The sequence below is a fragment of the Malaclemys terrapin genome, chromosome 17 (genome assembly GCF_027887155.1).
Source record: "Malaclemys terrapin pileata isolate rMalTer1 chromosome 17, rMalTer1.hap1, whole genome shotgun sequence".
Taxonomy (NCBI): domain Eukaryota; kingdom Metazoa; phylum Chordata; order Testudines; family Emydidae; genus Malaclemys; species Malaclemys terrapin.
The window spans coordinates 25,739,113-25,759,195 of NC_071521.1; the positions used below are offsets into that span (position 1 = coordinate 25,739,113).

The window sequence follows — 20,083 nt, forward strand, 5'->3', positions numbered from 1 at the left end:
GCTTTGGAAAGTATCTACCATGATGGGATGGATCTAAGTAGTGAGGCTGGTGCATTACTTTTGCTACTACGTTCAGAGAAGACTATTGCCATTCTCTCTCTCGTAAGTCTACTGTTGAAACCACTTGGGTCATTAAACAATGCCATCTGAATGGAAATCAGTTTGTTTTTTTCATTGGTATAGACATAGATCAACCTCTTGGTGAATAAGCAACCTTATCCATATGCCAGACAAGATGTTGGGAGATAGGGAGAGGTGGGGAAGGAAAAAGGGGTCTAGTTAAAGAGGAGAGTGACAAAGGGGAGATGCCAAGTGAGAACTGATTGCTGTAGAGAATATATATCTCCTCAATATATGTTCCATTCTATGCATCTGATACATACATAAGAACAATGCTACAACAGTAGTAGATCTTTGTCCAGCAATAGAAGCTACATTTGGATCAAATCAGAGAGCTATCCATTGAAAAAGTACTGGAAGAAGCAAAGATTTCAGTCCAGAAGTTGACTAATGAAGGCATTTATATTGAATCCTTAAGTGAAGAAGACAAGAAGTATTTGTTAAGACAACTGAAAAAGTACACAGACTTGATTCTTAAAAATCTACAACAGTGACTTCTAGATTCTACTCAACCTCTACGTAGCTTTTACAGATGCCTGTCCTATAAAACACGAACAGTTGAGTGGAGTGAGGCACTACCAGCAATGGGGCTGCCATGTGATCAGGACAGAATAGAGAATTTGAACACAGTGGAATATCATACGACGAATGAATGAAGATTTGACTTCAACTTTTTTATCATCACTCGTGGCTCGACCCGATCTTTGTGTTCTGTTTCCTGGGATGAAAGAAGTAAGAATTCATCTCTTGCTACTCCCAGTCACAACAGCTACAGTTGAGCGTTCTTTTTCATCACTGAATAGAATTTTGTGTTCTGAAAGAAGTCGCCTTCTGCCTGATCATGTGAATGAACTAATGAGCATATCAATTGAAGGAATGGAAGTACCGGACACACAAGAAGCCACCAAAGATGAACGCATTGCATTCAAGAGGTTGATTAACAGAGTTGTGCAAAATTATAACAAGAAATCAAGAAGGATGTAGACGTAGTGCTTCATAGAAGGATTGAGTAGCCAACTTTAATTTGTGTGATGATTTTAAAACATGAGTTAAATCTAATAAAATGGTCATGAAACATTTTTCAGTTTTTACTATGGTGCCATACAGCCCACCTTCACTCTCACTGTCTCACCCCTCTTGGCCCTGATACCCCACCTCCCCGTAAATTCAAACACACACCCCTAATATCAATTCCTGGGTAAAACACTGGACGGGTTGCATATAAAGAGTTATGTATATAGGCCAGTAAGATATTCTTAAAATAATCTGTGGAAGCATCTGATAAACAAGTTTGTCCTAGACAAGGAATGTTGTTTTGCCTGTTTCGCCATTGTAAATTGAGCAAGGTGACACCAGAGACAGTGTAAGTTCATTTGCATCTGAGTCCACTTGAAAAGCAAACTGAGAGGAGGGCAAGGAAGCCAGGATGGCATCAGTTTCTTGGGGGACAAGTAGTTGAGAAAAACTTTATCCCTTCAGAAGAATACATCTCAAAGGTTTATTGGACTATAAAAAGAAGGGGAGGGAGGCCCTTTGCTAATCATCACTTAAATTGGACAAATGAGGCCTGTGGTCTTGGAATCCATACAAGATGAATCCTTCAACCATCTGGGCTGAAGATGCGGAGAACTGACTGTAGGTGAGAAACTGCCTGAGACCAGATTGTGAACTGTCAAGCTTTTAGACATCAGAAAGCACATTTTTCCTTTTGTTTTGTTTGTAACCATATATGTCTTTTTCTCTTGCTTAGTATTACTTAAATCTCTGTTCTTTATTAATAAACATATGCTTAATTTTACTATAAATGACCTCAGTACTGTGTATTAAGTTGAAGAGTGTGTCCACAGTGAGTCAACATGCTGGTGTGTGTGCACTGTTACTTTGGAGACTGCAGACTTCATAATTCCTGCGAGTGTCCAGTGAGAGGGACTGGACACTGCAGAGAGGTATGTCTGCGAAACTAGGTCTCACTGAATGTTACCTGCAAGGCTAGATTAAGACGGGCAGAGTCTTGAGGAGTTTGCTGGGAAGGCAGACAGCGGTGTGGCAGGGAGTTGACACACAGTTGAAGTTCCAGCAAAGCTTTCTTGCTGAGGCCAAGTGGAGTAACACATTGGTAGGGCCCTACCAAATTCACAGCCATGAACAATGCGTCACGGACCATGAAATCTGGTATACTTTTACCCTGTACTATACAGATTTCAAGGGGGAGACCAGTATTTCTCAAACTGGGAGTCCCGACCCAAAAGGGGGCTGTGGAGGGGGGGATATTGTAAGGTATTTGTAGGGGGGTCACGGTTTGTCACCCTTACTTCAGTGCTGCCTTCAGAACTGGGTGGCCAGAGAATGATGGCTGTTGGCTGGGCACCCAGCTCTGAAGGCAACATCACCCTTATTTCTGTGCTGCTGCTGGTGGGGCTATACCATGCTATGCCACCCTTACTTCTGTGCTGCTGCCTTCAGATCTGGGTGGCCAGAGCGTGGCGGCTGCTGGCCAAGGCCCCAGCTCTGAAGGCAGCGCAGAAGTAAGAGTGGCAATACTACAACCCCCTACAATAAACTTGTGACCCCCCCCCAACCCCCTTTTGGGTCAGGACCCCAACAGTTACAACACTGTGAAATTTCAGATTGAAATATCTGAAATCATGAAATTTATGATTTTTAAAATCCTAGGACCATGAAATTGACCAAAATGGACCGTGAATTTGGTAGAGCCCTGCACATTGGCTTATGGTTCTGGGAGCACTGGAGAAGAGCATCACAATAGGTAAAGACACAAGAGCCTACACCTGAGGGGGTGCACTCAGAGGGACCAGAAAGGGGACAGAGATGCAGCTAGCCTGGTAGCCATGATAGCCTCCATAATAAAAATGCCCAAATGAAATGTTATTCAGCAGGCTTCAGCACTGAGCAGATTTTATAGCATGAGAGCTTCACTCTCAAGCATGATGGTATTAATATTGTTGCAAACAATAAATTAATGCTAGTTTTATACAGAGATTATGCTTGCGAGCTACTGGAGTAGAAGAGACACTCCTACAGCCAGGGTTAGAATCAGATACATACAGTGTGATAAGAGTAAATTGCTTTCATTGTACACTTACGGAATTGAAGAGCTCGGTGGTCAGGCCAAGATAGTTGTGCAAAGCCAAGAATGTCACTCTTTGGAGCCTCACCATGATGATCTAGGAGCGGGAGATCAAACACAGGGAGCAGGTGAATACTAAATACACCAACATCCACTAACCCACTCTTTTTGTCCTATGACTGCAGAAGTGTTAACAGGCCACTCTACCTTGAATATTCCCTTACAATTTGTGCTAACTACTTATGCTAAACATTCTGTTCCACTTTGCATTTTGCTGTGATGCTGGGAATAGCTTTCCACACAGCTGAAGAAGAGCGCTGTGTGGCTTGAAAGCTTGGGTCTCTCACCAAGAGACACAGTAGGTGGCTGAGCCAGAGACGCCACTAGGGTGACCAAACAGCAAATGTGAAAAATCGGGACAAGGGGTGGGGGGTAATAGGAGTCTATATAAGAAAAAGACCCAAAAATCGGGACTGTCCCTATAAAATCAGGACATCTGGTCACCCTAGACGCCACCCAAAAGAATTGACACCATAGGTGTCAACTCTGTGGGTGCTCTGGGATTGGAGCACCCAGGAGAAAAAAATAGTGGGTGCTTAGCACAAACCAGAGAATCAGCTATTGCATGGGCAGACCGCATCAGGTGTTTGCTCCCCTGCAGCCAATCAGCTCTCCCCATCTGGCCAATCAGGCGGCTTCATGCCAAAAAGTTATCTTCAGCTGTTTTGGCCAGAAGCCAGGTTCCCAGCGTGTGTGGTGGCAGCAGTTCCCAGCCCAGCTCTGACTTCAGCAAGCAGGTGAGTCTTTTTCCAGGGCAGAGAGAGCCGGGCTGGGGCAAGCAGGGACACAGGCAGCTTCTGGGCTGACCCCAGGGGCTGGGGGGAGACAGCCTGGGGAGGCCGGCAGCTTCTCAGCTGGCTGCAGGGGGCTAGGGCTGGGGGCGGGGAAGACAGGCAGCCAGCTAAGCAGATGCAGTGTCTGGCACCCCTCTTTGGTATGAAGACCTCAAAATCCCAACTTGGGGGGAGGGGGTGTTTTTGTTTTGTTTTAATAAAATTACAATCTCAAGGGGCAAGTTGGGTCTGGTGTCCCAATTTTAGAGGCTCTTGCAAGAACTATAAAGGGCCTATACACTGCTGGCAATAAACAAGTAATGATGATATTTATAATATTGATCATGACATCTTGATGTCATAAACACCCTTCATAAGAGCATATGATTCAAAATCTACAGTTCTCTACAGAAGGTTTCAGAGTAGCAGCCGTGTTAGTCTGTATCCGCAAAAAGAACAGGAGTACTTGTGGCACCTTAGAGACTAACAAATTTATTAGAGCATAAGCTTTTGTGGGCTACAGTCCACTTCTTCGGATGCATAGAATGGAACATATATTGAGGAGATATATATTCTCTACGGCAATCAGTTCTCACTTGGCATCTCCCCTTTGTCACTCTCCTCTTTAACTAGACTCCTCTTTCCTTCCCCACCTCTCCCTATCTCCCAACATCTTGTCTGGCATATGGATAAGGTTGCTTATTCACCAAGAGGCTGATCTATGTCTATACCAATGAAAAAAAACAAACTGATTTCCAGAAGTGCTGAGCACCCAGATGCTCAGATTCTAAGTCCCCATTTTTTCAAGATCTTCAAAAAAGGACAGCGTATTGGGGGTTAGCGAGGGAATGACTTATGACCAGCCCCAAAGAAAGACACTATGTCTTGAACTAGAGACATTGGAAACTTACAGAGGGGCAATAAGCTGTCTTCATCGCCATTAGATTTCCCTCTGCCATTCTTTGCCCAGCACATATCCAGGGGAAAGTTAGTCATATATCATTCTTAAGAGTCCAATAGTTAGTCATATATCATTCTTAAGTGTCACAATAACACAAATTAATTAAGTGGTAGCATTATTCAAGAGCAAAGATTAGAACTTATTCCAAGTACCCACTGCTACAGCAGTTCAGAGTTTGCAGATGTTTGGGAAGTAAATATCTAGGGCCAAATTCTGCTCTTTGATGAGCAGAGGCAGCCCCCACGGACAGTAACAGGAGCTGCATATTTCTGAAGGCAGAATCTGGCCTCAAGGGGGAAGAAAACTTCGGCATGTTGGTCCAAGGAAGGGTATAATGTGATGAAATTAAGCCGAGACACATTTAGGAAAGATTTCCCTCATCCCCGCCTAACAAAGATCAATCAGACTGTGCGATAATCTCCTTGGATATGTGATGGCAACCCCAACACTTGGGATACTTAAATATTGGACAAAACCCTGAAAATATGCTAAGGAGAACAATTCTGCACCAGCAGAAGGATGGACTAGCTGGCCGGATAGGGAAAAACCTTTTAAAGGAAAGATGGATATAAAAATTTTATTAAGATGATGTTAAAAAAAAAAAGTGAACAGAGTTTGAGCATAGAAGTTTCTGGTTATCAGGGAATAATGTACAGATTGTCAAGGGTGCAAAATTTGGTATAAGATCAGGTGGCATAAGGAATACATAATAAAAACAAACTACAGATCAGTCTTACCTGTACCATTCTGACAAGAGTTTCAGGATACTTCTGGAAAACATCCTGAAAAACACTAGCTGGAAGTCGCAATATAGTGGATGGTGTTCCTGCTCGGGCTGAAACGGTTTTATATGGAGCAGGGTGACCCTATTAAAAAAGCAATAGAGAAACAAGTTTACTATTTGCTCCCTCTTGTACCACTGCCCACCTGCCTCAATTCTTCCTAATGACATTACACCACTTTTTCCTTTGATGCACACCATCCTAATTCTCCGGCCACAAGAGAAAGATGTGCTCCTATGCTCCGTGAATTGTCCAGTCGGGGATATAAGAGGTCAAGATGGTCAACAGCATTCACAGGGTCAACTCCATTTGCCTAGGAAGGGGGTAGGCAAAATGAGAAATCCCCACAGTGTAGCTCATCATCAAGTAGATGAATCTGCTGGCTTACTGATTCTGTAATGCTACAGAGAAAGCCAGGCTTCAGAATTAGTGTCAAATTGATACTCCAGCTCTCCAAAGAGGTTGAGAAAAGGCCTTTTGGCAAGTCTATTAACCTATGCTGCCCTCGGTCACATTCTGGGGTGCGTTCCAGATCAGTGAGAGATTGCGTCACCACCTGCACCACAAACCTGCATGCCACACAATGCTTTGCTGTGGTAGCTCCCAACTTGGGCCACTCACAAACAGCCTGCCAGCATGCAGGTCACCCCGAGTGTCTGTGTATAGCTGCAGCCCTGGTCCAACAACTCTGACCTCAGCAGCCTGTCAGCAACACTCCAGCCCGCCTCTGGCATCCACCAGTCTTACGCCTGGTCTACACTAGGAGGTTATGTCGAATTTAGCAGCATTAACTCGAATTAACCCTCCATCAGTCCACACAACGAAGCTATTTATTTCATAGAATCATAGAATATCAGGGTTGGAAGGGACCTCAAGAGGTCATCTAGTCCAACTCCCTGCTCAAAGCAGGACCAATTCCCAACTAAATCATCCCAGCCAGGGCTTTGTCAAGCCAGGCCTTAAAAACCTCCAAGGAAGGAGACTCCACCACCTCCTTAGGTAACGCATTCCAGTGTTTCACCACCCTCCTAGTGAAATAGTTTTTCCCTAATATCCAACCTGGACCTCCCCCACTGCAACTTGTGACCATTGCTCCTTGTTCTGTCATCTGCCACCACTGACAACAGCCAAGCTCCATCCTCTTTGGAACCCCCCTTCAGGGGGTTGAAGGCTGCTATCAAATCCCCCCTCATTCTTCTCTTCTGGAGACTAAACAATCCCAGTTCCCTCAGCCTCTCCTCATAAGTCATGTGCTCCAGACCCCTAATCATTTTTGTTGCCCTCCGCTGGACTCTTTCCAATTTTTCCACATCCTTCTTGTAGTGTGGGGCCCAAAACTGGACACAGTATTCCAGATGAGGCCTCACCAATGTCGAATAAAGGGGAACGATCACGTTCCTCGATCTGCTGGCCTACTTATACAGCCCAAAATGCCGTTAGCCTTCTTGACAACAAGAGCACACTGTTGACTCATATCCAACTTCTAGTCCACTGTGACCCCTAGGTCCTTTTCTGCAGAACTGCTACCTAGCCATTCGGTCCCTAGTCTGTAGCAGTGCATGGGATTCTTCTGTCCTAAGTGCAGGACTCTGCACTTCTCCTTGTTGAACCTCATCAGGTTTTTTTTTGGCCCAATCCTCTAATTTGTCTAGGTCCCTCTGTATCCGATCCCTACCTCTAGTCTATCTACCACGCCTCCTAGTTTAGTGTCATCTGCAAACTTGCTGAGAGCGTAGTCCACACCATCCTCCAGATCATTAATAAAGATATTAAACAAAACCGGCCCCAAGACCGACCCTTGGGGCACTCCGCTTGAAACCGGCTGCCAACTAGACATGGAGCCATTGATCACTACCCGTTGAGCCTGACGATCTAGCCAGCTTTCTATCCACCTTACAGTCCATTCATCCAGCCCATACTTCTTTAACTTGGCGGCAAGAATACTGTGGGAGACTGTATCAAAAGACATAGAGGTCTCTTTAAATCGATTTCTGTACTCCTCCCCGATGAGGGGAGTAGCGCTAAATTTGACATGGCCATGTCAAATTAGGGTAGGGGTGGATGGAATTCGACGCTAATAGCTCCGGGAGCTATCCCACAGTGCACCACTCTGACGCTCTGGACAGCAGTCCGAGCTCGGATGCTCTGACCAGCCACACAGGAAAAGCCCCGGGAAAATTTGAATTCCTTTTCCTGTCTGGCCAGTTTGAATCTCATTTCCTGTTTGGACATCGTGGCGAGCTCAGCAGCACTGGCAACGATGCAGAGTTCTCCAGCAGAGGTGACCATGCAATCTCAGAATAGAAAGAGGGCCCCAGCATGGACTGATCGGGAAGTCTTGGACCTGATCGCTGTGTGGGGCGATGAGTCCGTGCTTTCGGAGCTGCGATCGAAAACACAGAATGCGAAGATCTATGAGAAGATCTCAAAAGCCATGACGGAGAGAGGATACAGCCGGGATGCAACGCAGTGCCATCTGAAAATCGAGGAGCTGAGACAAGGGTACCAGAAGACCAAAGAGTCAAACGGACGCTCCGGATCCCAGCCCCAGACATGCCGTTTCTACGAGGCACTGCATTCCATTCTAGGTGCGGCCGCCACCACTACCCCACCACTGTCCGTGGACTCTGACGATGGGATATTGTCGACGGCCGCTTCCTCAGAGCTGTTCGCGGACGGGGAAGACGAGGAAGGAGATGAGGAGGACGAGGCAGTCAACAACGCTTATTTCCCCGACAGCCAGGATCTCTTCATCACCCTCACGGAGATCCCCCACCAACCCTCCCAAGGCCATAACCCGGACCGTGAATCAGGGGAAGGATCAGTAGGGTATGTGTTTTAAACATTTATTTTGAACAGAATAGGAATGGTATCTTAACAATAGGTTTTTCATGATTAGTTTGCCCTAGGTGCTTTAGTTTTTAGTCCTTGCCAGTGCAGCTACTGGAAAATTCTGTCAACATGTCCGGGGATAGAGCAGAAATCCTCCTGGGACATCTCCAGGAAGCTCTCCTGGAGATATTGTGAAAGCCTTTGCATGAGGTTCCTGGGAAGAGCGGCCTTATTGCGTCCTCCATGGTAGGAAACTTTTCTGCGCCAGGCTAGCAGCAAGTACTCCGGGATCATTGCCTCGCAAAGCATGGCGGCATATGGCTCTGGTGTTTGCTGGCATTCACGCAGCATGCGCTCTTTCTCTGTCTCCGAAATCCTCATCAGAGTCATATCACTCATGGTGACCTGCTTTGAATTAGGGGAATGTTAGTATTGGGACTGATTGCCTGTTCCTTTACATAACTGTAACCGGCGGTTTACAGCCATGCGTGGAGGCAGGACAGAGGCAGCATGCAGGGATCTTTCCCGGGGACAGCGGTGAGGCGGGTGGGACAGAGGCAGAGTTCATGCTGGCTGGATTGCCGGCAACAGGAACTGGTCAAAGCTAGGAGCATTGCTTGGAACGTGAAAGGAGGGCACTGCTATAAATTAAGCTTTAAGCAGCCAAAAGTCTACGGCTTACCATGTCCGCCTGCTAGCTGAATTCCGTTGTCCGGCCCCACTTGTGTGATCTGTAAAGCAAGACCCCAGGCACTGAATGCGAAGGCCGAAAATTCGACCTTGTACTGAGTGTGCATGTGATAGGTAATGTGCATGGTCTTGTTCACAGAGAAAGACTATATTCATTGTTTGCAAAACTGTATCTTTGTGAGGAATTCACTCCCTTTTTCCCATCCCACAGCTGCGAGTGTCTCCCGAGCTACCCCGGCATCCCCCTCCCAGAGGCAGGCGCAGATCAGGCGACGAAAGAGAAGGACATGGGACGAGAGGTTCTCAGAACTTATGGGCTGCTCCCGAGCCGAGGCGGCACAGCAGACCCAGTGGAGGGAGAACATGTCACAATACCAGTGATCACACAGTGAACAGGAGGACAAGTGGCGGCAGGAAGACCAGCAGGCGACTCAAACGCTGCTTGGACTAATAAGAGAGCAAACGGACACGCTCCGGCGCCTTGTAGATGTTCTGCAGGACTGGAGGCAGGAGGACAGAGCCCCGATGCATTCTCTCTCTAACCGCCCTCCACCGCCACAAAGTCCCATCCCCCCCTCACCCAAAGCCCCAAGAAGGAGGGGCGGCAGGGGCCGTGAAAACAGTCACTCCACCCCTGCAGACTGCTCAAGTAGCAGAAGGCTCTCATTCCCAAAGATTTGATAAGTCCTTTCCTTCACTCCAAAAGCACCTCACCCAAGCCCCAGTCCCAGTTTCATCCCCTAACTGTGTAGTTGTTAATAAAAAATACGTTTCTGCTAATTACTGTTTCCGTCATGTTCTTTTAGGGGAGAGCGTGTTTGAAGGGGGAGAAGGAGGTTGGTAATTGGAGAGGACAGTCACCTTTACCAGGGTACAGACACGGGGGCAGGTTCAGCAGAAGGTCACCCACACATTGCAGTCACTAGGCACCCTGGTCAGTCTGGGAGGTGGTTTTCATGTTCTGTGGGGGGGGCTATGTGAGTTTGTGGCGGGGAGGGTGGTTACAGATCTTATGCAGCGGTCCTTAGCCTGGATGACAGAGTCACGCAGCAGGGGATCTGTAACCGCCCTCCTCCGCCACAAAGTCACATAGCCCCCACACACACAGTCCCGAAAAGGAGAGGTGGCAGGCTCCATTGAAACAACCAGTCCACCACTGCGGACCACTCTAGGAGCAGGAACCTGTCATTCCTCGAGCTTAGAAGCGTCCTTTCCATCACTACGCCCGCTCCCCACCACAGTCTGCATCCCAGTTTCAACACTTTACCACGAAATCCTTAATAAAGAAAACGGTGTTCATGAACAAAGTTTCATTTATTTTATTTTTAAAGGTGTGTTGGAAGGGGGGAAAAGGGAGTTGGTAACTGGAGAGGATAGTCAGCATTCACTGGGTAAAGAAACGGGGGCAGGTTCAGCTTCTCTTTAAACAAACTTAATAGTCACAGGTTACCCTGCTCACTCTGGAACCTAGCTTTCAAAGCCTCCCAGATGCACAGCGTGTCCCGTTGGGCTCTTCTAATCGCACGGCTGTCTGGCTGGGCGTAATCAGCAGCCAGGCGATTTGCCTCAACCTCTCACCCCGCCATATACGTCTCCCCCTTGCTCTCACAGAGATTGTGGAGCACACAGCAAGCTGCAATAACAATAGGCATATTGGTTTTGCTGAGATCAGAGCGAGTCAGTAAGCTTCTCCATCTCCCCTTCAGACATCCAAAAGCACACTCCACCACCATTCTGCACTTGCTCAGCCGGTAGTTGAAGAGTTCTTTTTCACTGTCCAGGGTGCCTGTATAGGGCTTCTAGCGGGTAGGCTGGGTCCCCGAGGATAACTATAGGCATCTCCACATCCCCAAGAGTTATTTTGTGGTCCGGGAAGTAAATGCCTTCCTGCAGCCGTCTAAACAGACCAGAGTTCCTGAAAACGCGAGCATCATGAACCTTCCCCGGCCATCCGACGTTGATGTTGGTAAAATGTCCCCTATGGTCCACCAGTGCTTGCAGCACCATTGAAAAGTAGCCCTTTCGGTTAACGTACTGGCTGGCCTAGTGGTCCGGTCCCAGGATAAGGATGTGAGTTCCATCTATAGCCCCACCGCAGTTTGGGAATCCCATCGCGGCGAAGCCATCTATGATGACTTGGACGTTTCCAAGGGTCACTACCTCTGACAGCAGTAGCTCAATGATTGTGTTGGCTACTTGCATCACAGCAACCCCCACGGTAGATTTGCCCACTCCAAATTGGTTCGCGACTGACCGGTAGCTGTCTGGCGTTGCAAGCTTCCAGAGGGCTATGGCCACTCGCTTCTGGACAGTCAGGGCTGCTCGCATCCGGGTGTCCTTGCGCTTCAGGGCAGGGGACGGCAACTCACAAAGTTCCAGGAAAGTTCCCTTACGCATCCAAAAGTTTCGCAGCCACTGTGATTCATCCCAGACCTGCAGCACTATGTGGGCCCACCAGTCCGTGCTTGTTTCCCAGGCCCAGAATCGCCGTTCCACAGCATCAACAAGACCCATTGCCACCATGATGTCCACGGCACAGGGTCCCGTGCTTTGTGAGAGGTCTGTGCCACTCTCAGACTTAATGTCCTCACCGCGCTGCCGTAGCCTCCTCGCCCGATTTCTCAGCATCTGCCTCTGGAAACGGTGGATGATAAGGTGTGAGGTGTTGACAACGGCCATAACTGCAGCAATGATCGCAGCGGGATCCATGCTCGCAGTGCTGTGGCGTCCGTGATGTCAAATCACCAGAAAAGTGCGCGAACTGATTACCCGCCGGCGCTTTCACGGAGGGAGGGTGGGAGTGAGGGTTGAATGACGACAGTTACCCAAAACCACCCTCGACACATTTTTTGCCCCAGCAGGCATTGGGGGCTCGACCCAGAATTCCAGTGGGCAGCGGCGACTGCGGGAACTGTGGGATAGCTGCCCACAGTGCACCGCTTCCAATGTCGACGCTTGCCCTGTTAGTGTGGACTCACAAAGTCGAATTACTGTCCTTAGTGTGGATACACACGTTCGACTTTGTAATATCGGTTCCACAAATTCGCTTTAAGTAAAATCGAACTACTCTCGTAGTTTAGACATACCCTTAGTTACAACCTGCAGGGTGACACCAATGCACTCCCAGTCCTGAGTTTTCCCAAAAAAATGTGTGTTCTGCACCATTCAGCTCTCTCCTGGGCAGTTTAGATATTAAAGGTCTATAAAGGGTCAACGTTCAACAGTTTGCTACTTTAACTGGAGTTAACAAATAATTCAGTGTAAACACAACACTGAATTTGTTTAGCTTAAAAAACAAAACAAGTTTCTTTAACTACAAAGAAATAGGTTTCAAGTGAGTACAGGTATAAGGTATGAAAGTCCGAAATGGTTACAAGAAAAATAAAGATAAAACGTTTCCTAGTAGCTAAAACTTAACAAGCTAGGTTCAAGATAAAATCCTTATCACACATTCCAATACAGCTGACCAAATTCCCATGTTAGAATCTCCCCCCATAGTCAAAGGGCTGGTTCTTTTTCTTAGGTAAAAGAGAGATTAAATGCATTTTCCTGAGGGTTACCCTGGGACATAGTTCATTCCAGCTGTGAGGAAGTTCCTAGAACCATAGAATAACAGGGTTGGAAGGGACCTCAGGAGGTCATCTAGTCCAACCCCCTGCTCAAAGCAGGGTCAATCCCCAACTAAATCATCCCAGCCAGAGCTTCGTCAAGCCTGACCTTAAAAACCTCAAAGGAAGGAGATTCCACCACCTCCCTAGGTAACCCATTCTAGTGCTTCACCACCCTCCTAGTGAAAAAGTTTTTCTTAATATCCAACCTAAACCTCCCCCACTGAAACTTGAGACCATTACTCCTTGTTCTGTCATCTGCTACCACTGAGAACAGTCTAGAACAGGGGTAGGCAACCTATGGCACGCGTGCCAAAGGCGGCACACAAGCTGATATTCAGTGGCACTCACACTGCCAGGTCCTGGCCACCGGTCCGGGGGCTCTACGTTTTAATTTAATTTTAAAATGAAGCTTCTTAAACAATTTAAAAACCCTTATTTACTTTACATACAACAATAGTTTAGTTATATATTATAGACTTAGAGAAAGAGACCTTCTAAAAACGTTAAAATGTATTACTGGCACGCGAAACCTTCAATTAGAGTGAATAGATGAAGACTTGGCACACCACTTCTGAAAGGTTGCCGACCCCTGATCTAGATCCATCCTCTTTGGAGCCCCCTTTCAGGTAGTTGAAAGCAGCTATCAAATCCCCCCTCATTCTTCTCTTCTGCAGACTAAACAATCCCAGTTCCCTCAGCCTCTCCTCCTAAGTCATGTGCTCCAGCCTCCTAATCATTCTTGTTGCCCTCCACTGGACTCTTTCCAATTTTTCCACATGCTTCTTGTAGTGTGGGGCCCACAACTAGACACAGTACTCCAGATGAGGCCTCACCAATGTCGAATAGAGGGGAATGATCACGTCCCTCAATCTGCTGGTAATGCCCCTACTTATACAGCCCAAAATGCCGTTAGCCTTCTTGGCAACAAGGGCACATTGTCGACTCATATCCAGCTTCTCGTCCACTGTAACCCCTAGGTCCTTTTCTGCAGAACTGCTACCTAGGCATTCAGTACCTAGTCTGTAGCAGTGCATGGGATTCTTCTGTCCTAAGTGCAGGACTCTGCACTTGTCCTTGTTGAACCTCATCAGATTTCTTTTGGCCCAATCCTCTAAATTTGTCTAGATCCCTCTGTATCCTATCTCTACCCTCCAACGTATCTACCACTCCTCCCAGTTTAGTGTTATCTGCAAACTTGCTGAGGGTGCGGTCCACGCCATCCTCCAAATCATTAATGAAGATATTGAACAAAGCTGGCCCCAGGACCAACCTTTGGGGCACTCCGCTTGATATCGGCTGCCAACTAGACATGTTGAGCCCGATGATCTAGCCAGCTTTCTATCCACCTTATAGTCCATTCATCCATCACATACTTTTTTAACTTGCCGGCAAGAATACTGTGGGAGATCATATCAAAAGGTTTGCTAAAGTCAAGGAATAACACATCCACTGCTTTACCCTCATCCACAGAGTCAGTTATCTCCTCATAGAAGGCAATTAGGTTAGTCAGGCATGTCTTGCCCTTGGGGAATCCATGCTGACTGTTCTGGATCACTTTCCCCTCCTCTAAGTGCTTCAGAATTGATTTCTTGAGGACCTGCTCCATGATTTTCCGAGGGACTGAGGTGAAGCTGACTGGCCTGTAGTTCCCCGGATCCTCCTCCTTCCCTTTTTTAAAAATGGGCACTACATTAGCCTTTTTCCAGTCATCTGGGACCTCCCCCGATCGCCATGAGTTTTCAAAGATAATGGCCAATGGCTCTGCAACCACATCCGCCAACTCCTTTAGCACCCTCGGATGCAGCCCATCCGGCCCCATGGACTTGTGCTCGTCCAGTTTTTCTAAATAGTCCCGAACCACTTATTTCTCCACAGAGGGCTGGTCACTCTCTCCCCATATTGTGCTGCCCAGTGCAGCAGTCTGGGAGCTGACCTTGTTTGTGAAGACAGAGGCAAAAAAATCATTGAATACATTAGCTTTTTCCACATCCTCTGTTACTAGGTTGCCTCTCTCATTTAGTAAGGTGCCCACACTTTCTTTGACTTTCTTCTTGTTGCTAACATACCTGAAGAAACCCTTCTTGTTACTCTTAACATCTCTTGCTAACTGCAACTCCAAGTGTGATTTAGCCTTCCTGATTTCACTCCTGCACGCCTGAGCAATATTTTTATACTCCTCCCTGGTCATTTGTCCAATCTTCCACTTCTAATAAGCTTCTTTTTTCTAGTTAAGATCAGCACGGATTTCACTGTTAAGCCAAGCTGGTCGCCTGCCCTATTTACTATTCTTTCTACACATCGGGTTCCATGCTGTTGTTTGCTAAAATGCAGATCAATCTCTTCCTGCCTCCTTCTTTGCAAAAGAATGGCTAGTTGACAGGTGATAGCCAATCAACTTTGAGGACACCTGGCTAGAGGCATCAGCTTGTCCTGTATCTCTGAGAAACAGGTTTACCCCCTCCTCAGACTTGCCTTGCAAACACATTTTAGTCATAATTTCAGCTCGTGTTCATAACTCAATACACTATTATACATACTTTAAACAAGAATTTTAACAATCAGTGTGTTAGTTTTTAAATGGTATCTCACAAGGCATATTTTGAGCAAATATTGCTACAATAATAGTAGGGTGTGAATTCAGGGAGTTTAGGGTCACAACCTCCACTTAGCATATTTGCTGCCATGGCAATCTATGGATTCGCCCAGTCTGCAGATAAAGAAGAATCTGCTAGTTCCACTATTCCAGATGTGGCTAGATCCTAAGAGCTACAGGAGCAGTGGATGGGAAACAATAGTGACCAAAAGACCTTCAAGATGTGTGGAGAACTTTTACCCTTCTGGAACCAAGTTGTAAAAGATAGGGAAGACAAAGACCTGCCTGCATATCTTGAAGGAGGGGAGAAATTCTGAAGATAGGCTTGTATTATTAATTGTAGGACTGTTCCTTTTTACACTTTTTATCTTCAATAAAAGTAAGGTGTGAAACACTTTTTAAAAAATCCAGCTTTTTACATGAGAAATGTAAGGTCTAGATGTCCCTGTTTTTGCTGGAGGACTGGAGAACCAGCAGAATGACATCACAAGACAGGAAATGGGGGTACAGATTTTTATGTTCTTTTTTGTTTGGGTATTTTTTTCTTAATGTCTGTTTAACTCAAACTCCTGCTAAACACTTGGGAGAAAAACGCTCATTGCAAAAGATTCAGTGCCCCCTCTTCCCTGAGTTCTGAGAAAGCGCATGTCAGTCCTCTGTGGATTCCTCCTAAAAATCCAGGAAAATGAAGACCTGGTTTAGCTATTTCCAAGATTAAAAAAAAAAAAAAAACTAGCAGAAAAAAAATTGGGGGGATGGGGAGGATTTTTTATGGGATGGAGCCTGAGCAGGAAGCTGAGTGCAAGAACAAACTGGAGTTCTTGCTTATTCAGTCATCATAAGGGTTTACGTTTTCTTCCATTGTGCAATATAAAGCAACTACATAAAATCCGCAGGACACTGAACGTGGAGATACCACCAGGGCCTCCCACAGCACTATGGAGTCAGATGCACCCACTGACACTGCCTCAGAGGAATTTTCTGCCCAAGGAATGAGGAATAAAAACACTAAACAAGTTACTTTCTGCACTGCTATCACCTCTCTGGAAAAGAAAGTTGAAGGATTCTTAGTAAAATCAGCCCAGCTGGAAGCCTGGATGAAGAAAAGCACAGGACTTGGACAGCAAGATCAAATTAACTGGAAACTGTATCTCTGGATTATACTAAAGTTGTATAGCAGAATCCCAGAGTTACGAACACCTCAGGAATGGATGCTGTTTGCAACTCTGAAATGTTCGTAATGCTGAACAAAACGTTCTGCTTGTTCTTTCAAAAGCTGAACATTGACTTTGAAACTTTACCATGCAGAAGAAAAATGCTGCTTTTAACTATCTTAATTTAAAAGAAACAAGCACAGAAACAGTTAACTTACCTTGTCAAACCTTTTTTTTTGTTTGTTTGTTTTAACTTTCCCCGCTTTTTTTTTTTCTGGTAGTTTACGTTTAACACAGTACTGTTCTGTACAGTATTTGTTTTGTGTGTGTATGTGTCTCTGCTGCCTGATTGCATACTTCTGATTCCAAATGAGGTGTGTGGTTGACCAGTCAGTTCGTAACTCTGGTGTTCTACTGTATGATATTTAAAGAGTAAAAAAGCTGTGGACAGTTTTGAGTGCAGTCTGTAATTCTGAATATCTACTCAGTCTGTGCCCTGGAATTGCCTGGCTTCTTCACTATTTCGACACTTAATAAAAAGTACTTCAAGGACACCACACATAGCCTTTCGGGGCTTTTCACATAAAACAAAAAGGGCTCAATGTCCCTTCCTTTTATAGGTCACCTTAAAGCCAACCTCTAAAAGCCTGCTCCTACCTAATGAGATTATTCTGCTTTTCATCTACTCCCACCCAAACTGCTTTAGAAAAAAGTAAAATTACACTCTTTGCTTTTTAAAGATACTGGTCCCTGTACTGTCTAGAATCTGTGTATTTTCCACCAGATTCTAAAGCAAATGGGTGGGGAAAATTAGTTGCTGGATAAAAATAACTCTCTTCAATAAAGATTTATAATTAACTTTATAAAATGTTACACAGAAGTAATTCAAAAGACCAAGGAGTGGGTTACAGATCACCTTCAGATGTTCAACTCTGAACTACAAACCGAGCTGGCTGGGTTTGCTCTGAAAATGGCAGTGTAGACCCTCATGCATTGGCTGGAGTCCAGGCTCTAGTACCCTGCAAGGTGGGAGGGTCTCAGAGCTCAGGCTGCAGCCCAAGCCTGAATATCTACTCTGCAATTAAGGAGCCCCTTAGCCCGAGCCCAGCGAGCGGAGTGAGCTAGCATGGGCCAGCCGTGGGTGTCTAACTGCAGTGTAGACATACCCAGAGACTCTCCCTCCCCACTGGGTTTCAGAACCCAGGCTCCAGCCTGAGCCTGAACATCTATACTTGTTATTTTTAACACCACAGCATCAGGCCTGCAAACTAAAGACAGTTGACCTGGACTCTGAGACTCACTGGCATGTGTCTTTTTTTTTTTTTTTTTCCCCTTTGCTGTGCAGACTTAGTCTTTCAGAACAGAATTCAAGGACCTCTGAGAAAATCATACTCTAAAGATTACAACACAAAAAGAAGCAGAGGACTCTTAATCCAGCAGGGCACTTAAGAGAAGAATAACTGTAACATTTCCATCCTCCCATTTATCCTGGGTGCAATTTTCCTTTTTAAACACTAATCAGCATGATGAGAGGAGCTTGTTTTTTGAAAAGCACAAAAGCAGGCTGTACTGTGTAATGGGCCGGAACGTACTAAAAGCTGCTACAAAGGAAGAACAGAGGAAAATGTTCTCAGTTCTCTCTAGCACATTGTAATCAACAGCACTGAGAACACTGTTTAAATTGCAACTTCAATCAGTTTATTATAATTACACACAGGGAACTCTTTAGGGACTGCCTTTCAGGACAGATTCAGCAGTGAGCACCTCATTGATGGGCAGGATCCCCATGGAGCATAACATGAGGGGGAAAGGAGTCCAGGAGAGCTGGCTGTATTTTAAAGAATCCTTATTGAGGTTGCAGGAAAAAGCCATCCCAATGTGTAGAAAGAACAGTAAATATGGCAGGCGACCAGCTTGGCTTAACAATGAAATCCTTGCAGACCTTAAATGCAAAACAGAAGCTTATCAGAAGTGGAAGATTGGACAAATGACCAGGGAGGAGTATAAAAATATTGCTCAGGCATGCAGGAGTGAAATCAGGAAGGCCAAATCACACTTGGAGTTGCAGTTAGCAAGAGATGTTAAGAGTAACAAGAAGGGTTTCTTCAGGTATTTTAGAAACAAGAAGAAAGTCAAAGAAAGTGTGGGCACCTTACTGAATGAGGGAGGCAACCTAGTAACAGAGGATGTGGAAAAAGCTAATGTATTCAATGATTTTTTTGCCTCTGTCTTCACAAACAAGGTCAGCTCCCAGACTGCTGCACTGGGCAGCACAGTATGGGGAGGAGATGACTAGCTCTCTGTGGGGAAAGAAGTGGTTTGGGACTATTTAGAAAAACTGGACGAGCACAAGTCCATGGGGCCGAATGTGCTGCATCCGAGGGTGCTAAAGGAGTTGGCGGATGTGATTGCAGAGCCATTGGCCATTATCTTTGAAAACTCATGGCGATCGGAGGAGGTCCCGGATTACTGGAAAAAGGCTAATGTAGTGCCCATTTTTAAAAAAGGGAAGAAGGAGGATCCGGGGAACTGCAGGCCAGTCAGCCTCACCTCAGTCCCTGGAAAAATCATGAAGCAGGTCCTCAAGGTATCAATTCTGAAGCACTTAGAGGAGGGGAAAGTGATCAAGAACAGTCAGCATGGATTCACCAAGGGCAAGTCATGCCGGACTAACCTAATTGCCTTCTATGAGGAGATAACTGACTCTGTGGATGAGGGGAAAGCAGTGGATGCGTTATTCCTTGACTTTAGCAAAGCTTTTGATACGGTCTCCCACAGTATTCTTTCCGGCAACTTAAAGAAGTATGGGCTGGATGAATGGACTATAAGGTGGATAGAAAGCTGGCTAGATTGTTGGGCTCAACAGGTAGTGATCAACGGCTCCATGTCTAGTTGGCAGCCAGTTTCAAGTGGAGTGCCCCAGGGGTCAGTCCTGGGGCCGGTTTTGTTCAGAATCTTCATTAATGATCTGGAGGATGGCGTGGACTGCACTCTCAGCAAGTTTGCAGATGACACTAAACTGGGAGGAGTGGTACATACGCTGGAGAGTAGGGACAGGATACAGAGGGACCTAGACAAATTAGAGGATTGGGCCAAAAGAAACCTGATGAGGTTCAACAAGGACAAGTGCAGAGTCCTGGACTTAGGACGGAAGAATCCCATGCACTGTTACAGACTAGGGAACGAATGGCTAGGAAGAAGTTCTGCAGAAAAGGACCTAGGGGTTACAGTGGATGAGAAGCTGAATATGAGTCGACAGTGTGCCCTTGTTGCCAAGAAGGGTAACGGCATTTTGGGCTGCATAAGTAGGGGCATTGCCAGCAGATCGAGGGACGTGATCGTTCCCCTTTATTCGACATTGGTGAGGCCTCATCTGGAGTACTGTGTCCAGTTTTGGGCCCCACACTACAAGAAGGATG

At 46.1% G+C, this 20,083-nt stretch overlaps 1 protein-coding gene across 4 annotated transcripts in view; it reads right to left on the minus strand.

Moving 5' to 3' along the window:
- PNPLA7 (patatin like phospholipase domain containing 7) overlaps positions 1–20,083 on the minus strand; it is a 408,012-nt gene that overhangs the window by 307,744 nt on the left and 80,185 nt on the right. For all 4 annotated transcript variants that reach the window (XM_054007693.1, XM_054007690.1, XM_054007692.1 and 1 more), the window contains exons 10-11: positions 5,740–5,868; positions 3,225–3,305 (exon numbers count right to left, since the gene is read on the minus strand). In XM_054007693.1, the coding sequence (XP_053863668.1) occupies positions 3,225–3,305; positions 5,740–5,868 (210 nt within the window). The remainder of the gene's footprint in view (positions 1–3,224; positions 3,306–5,739; positions 5,869–20,083) is intronic.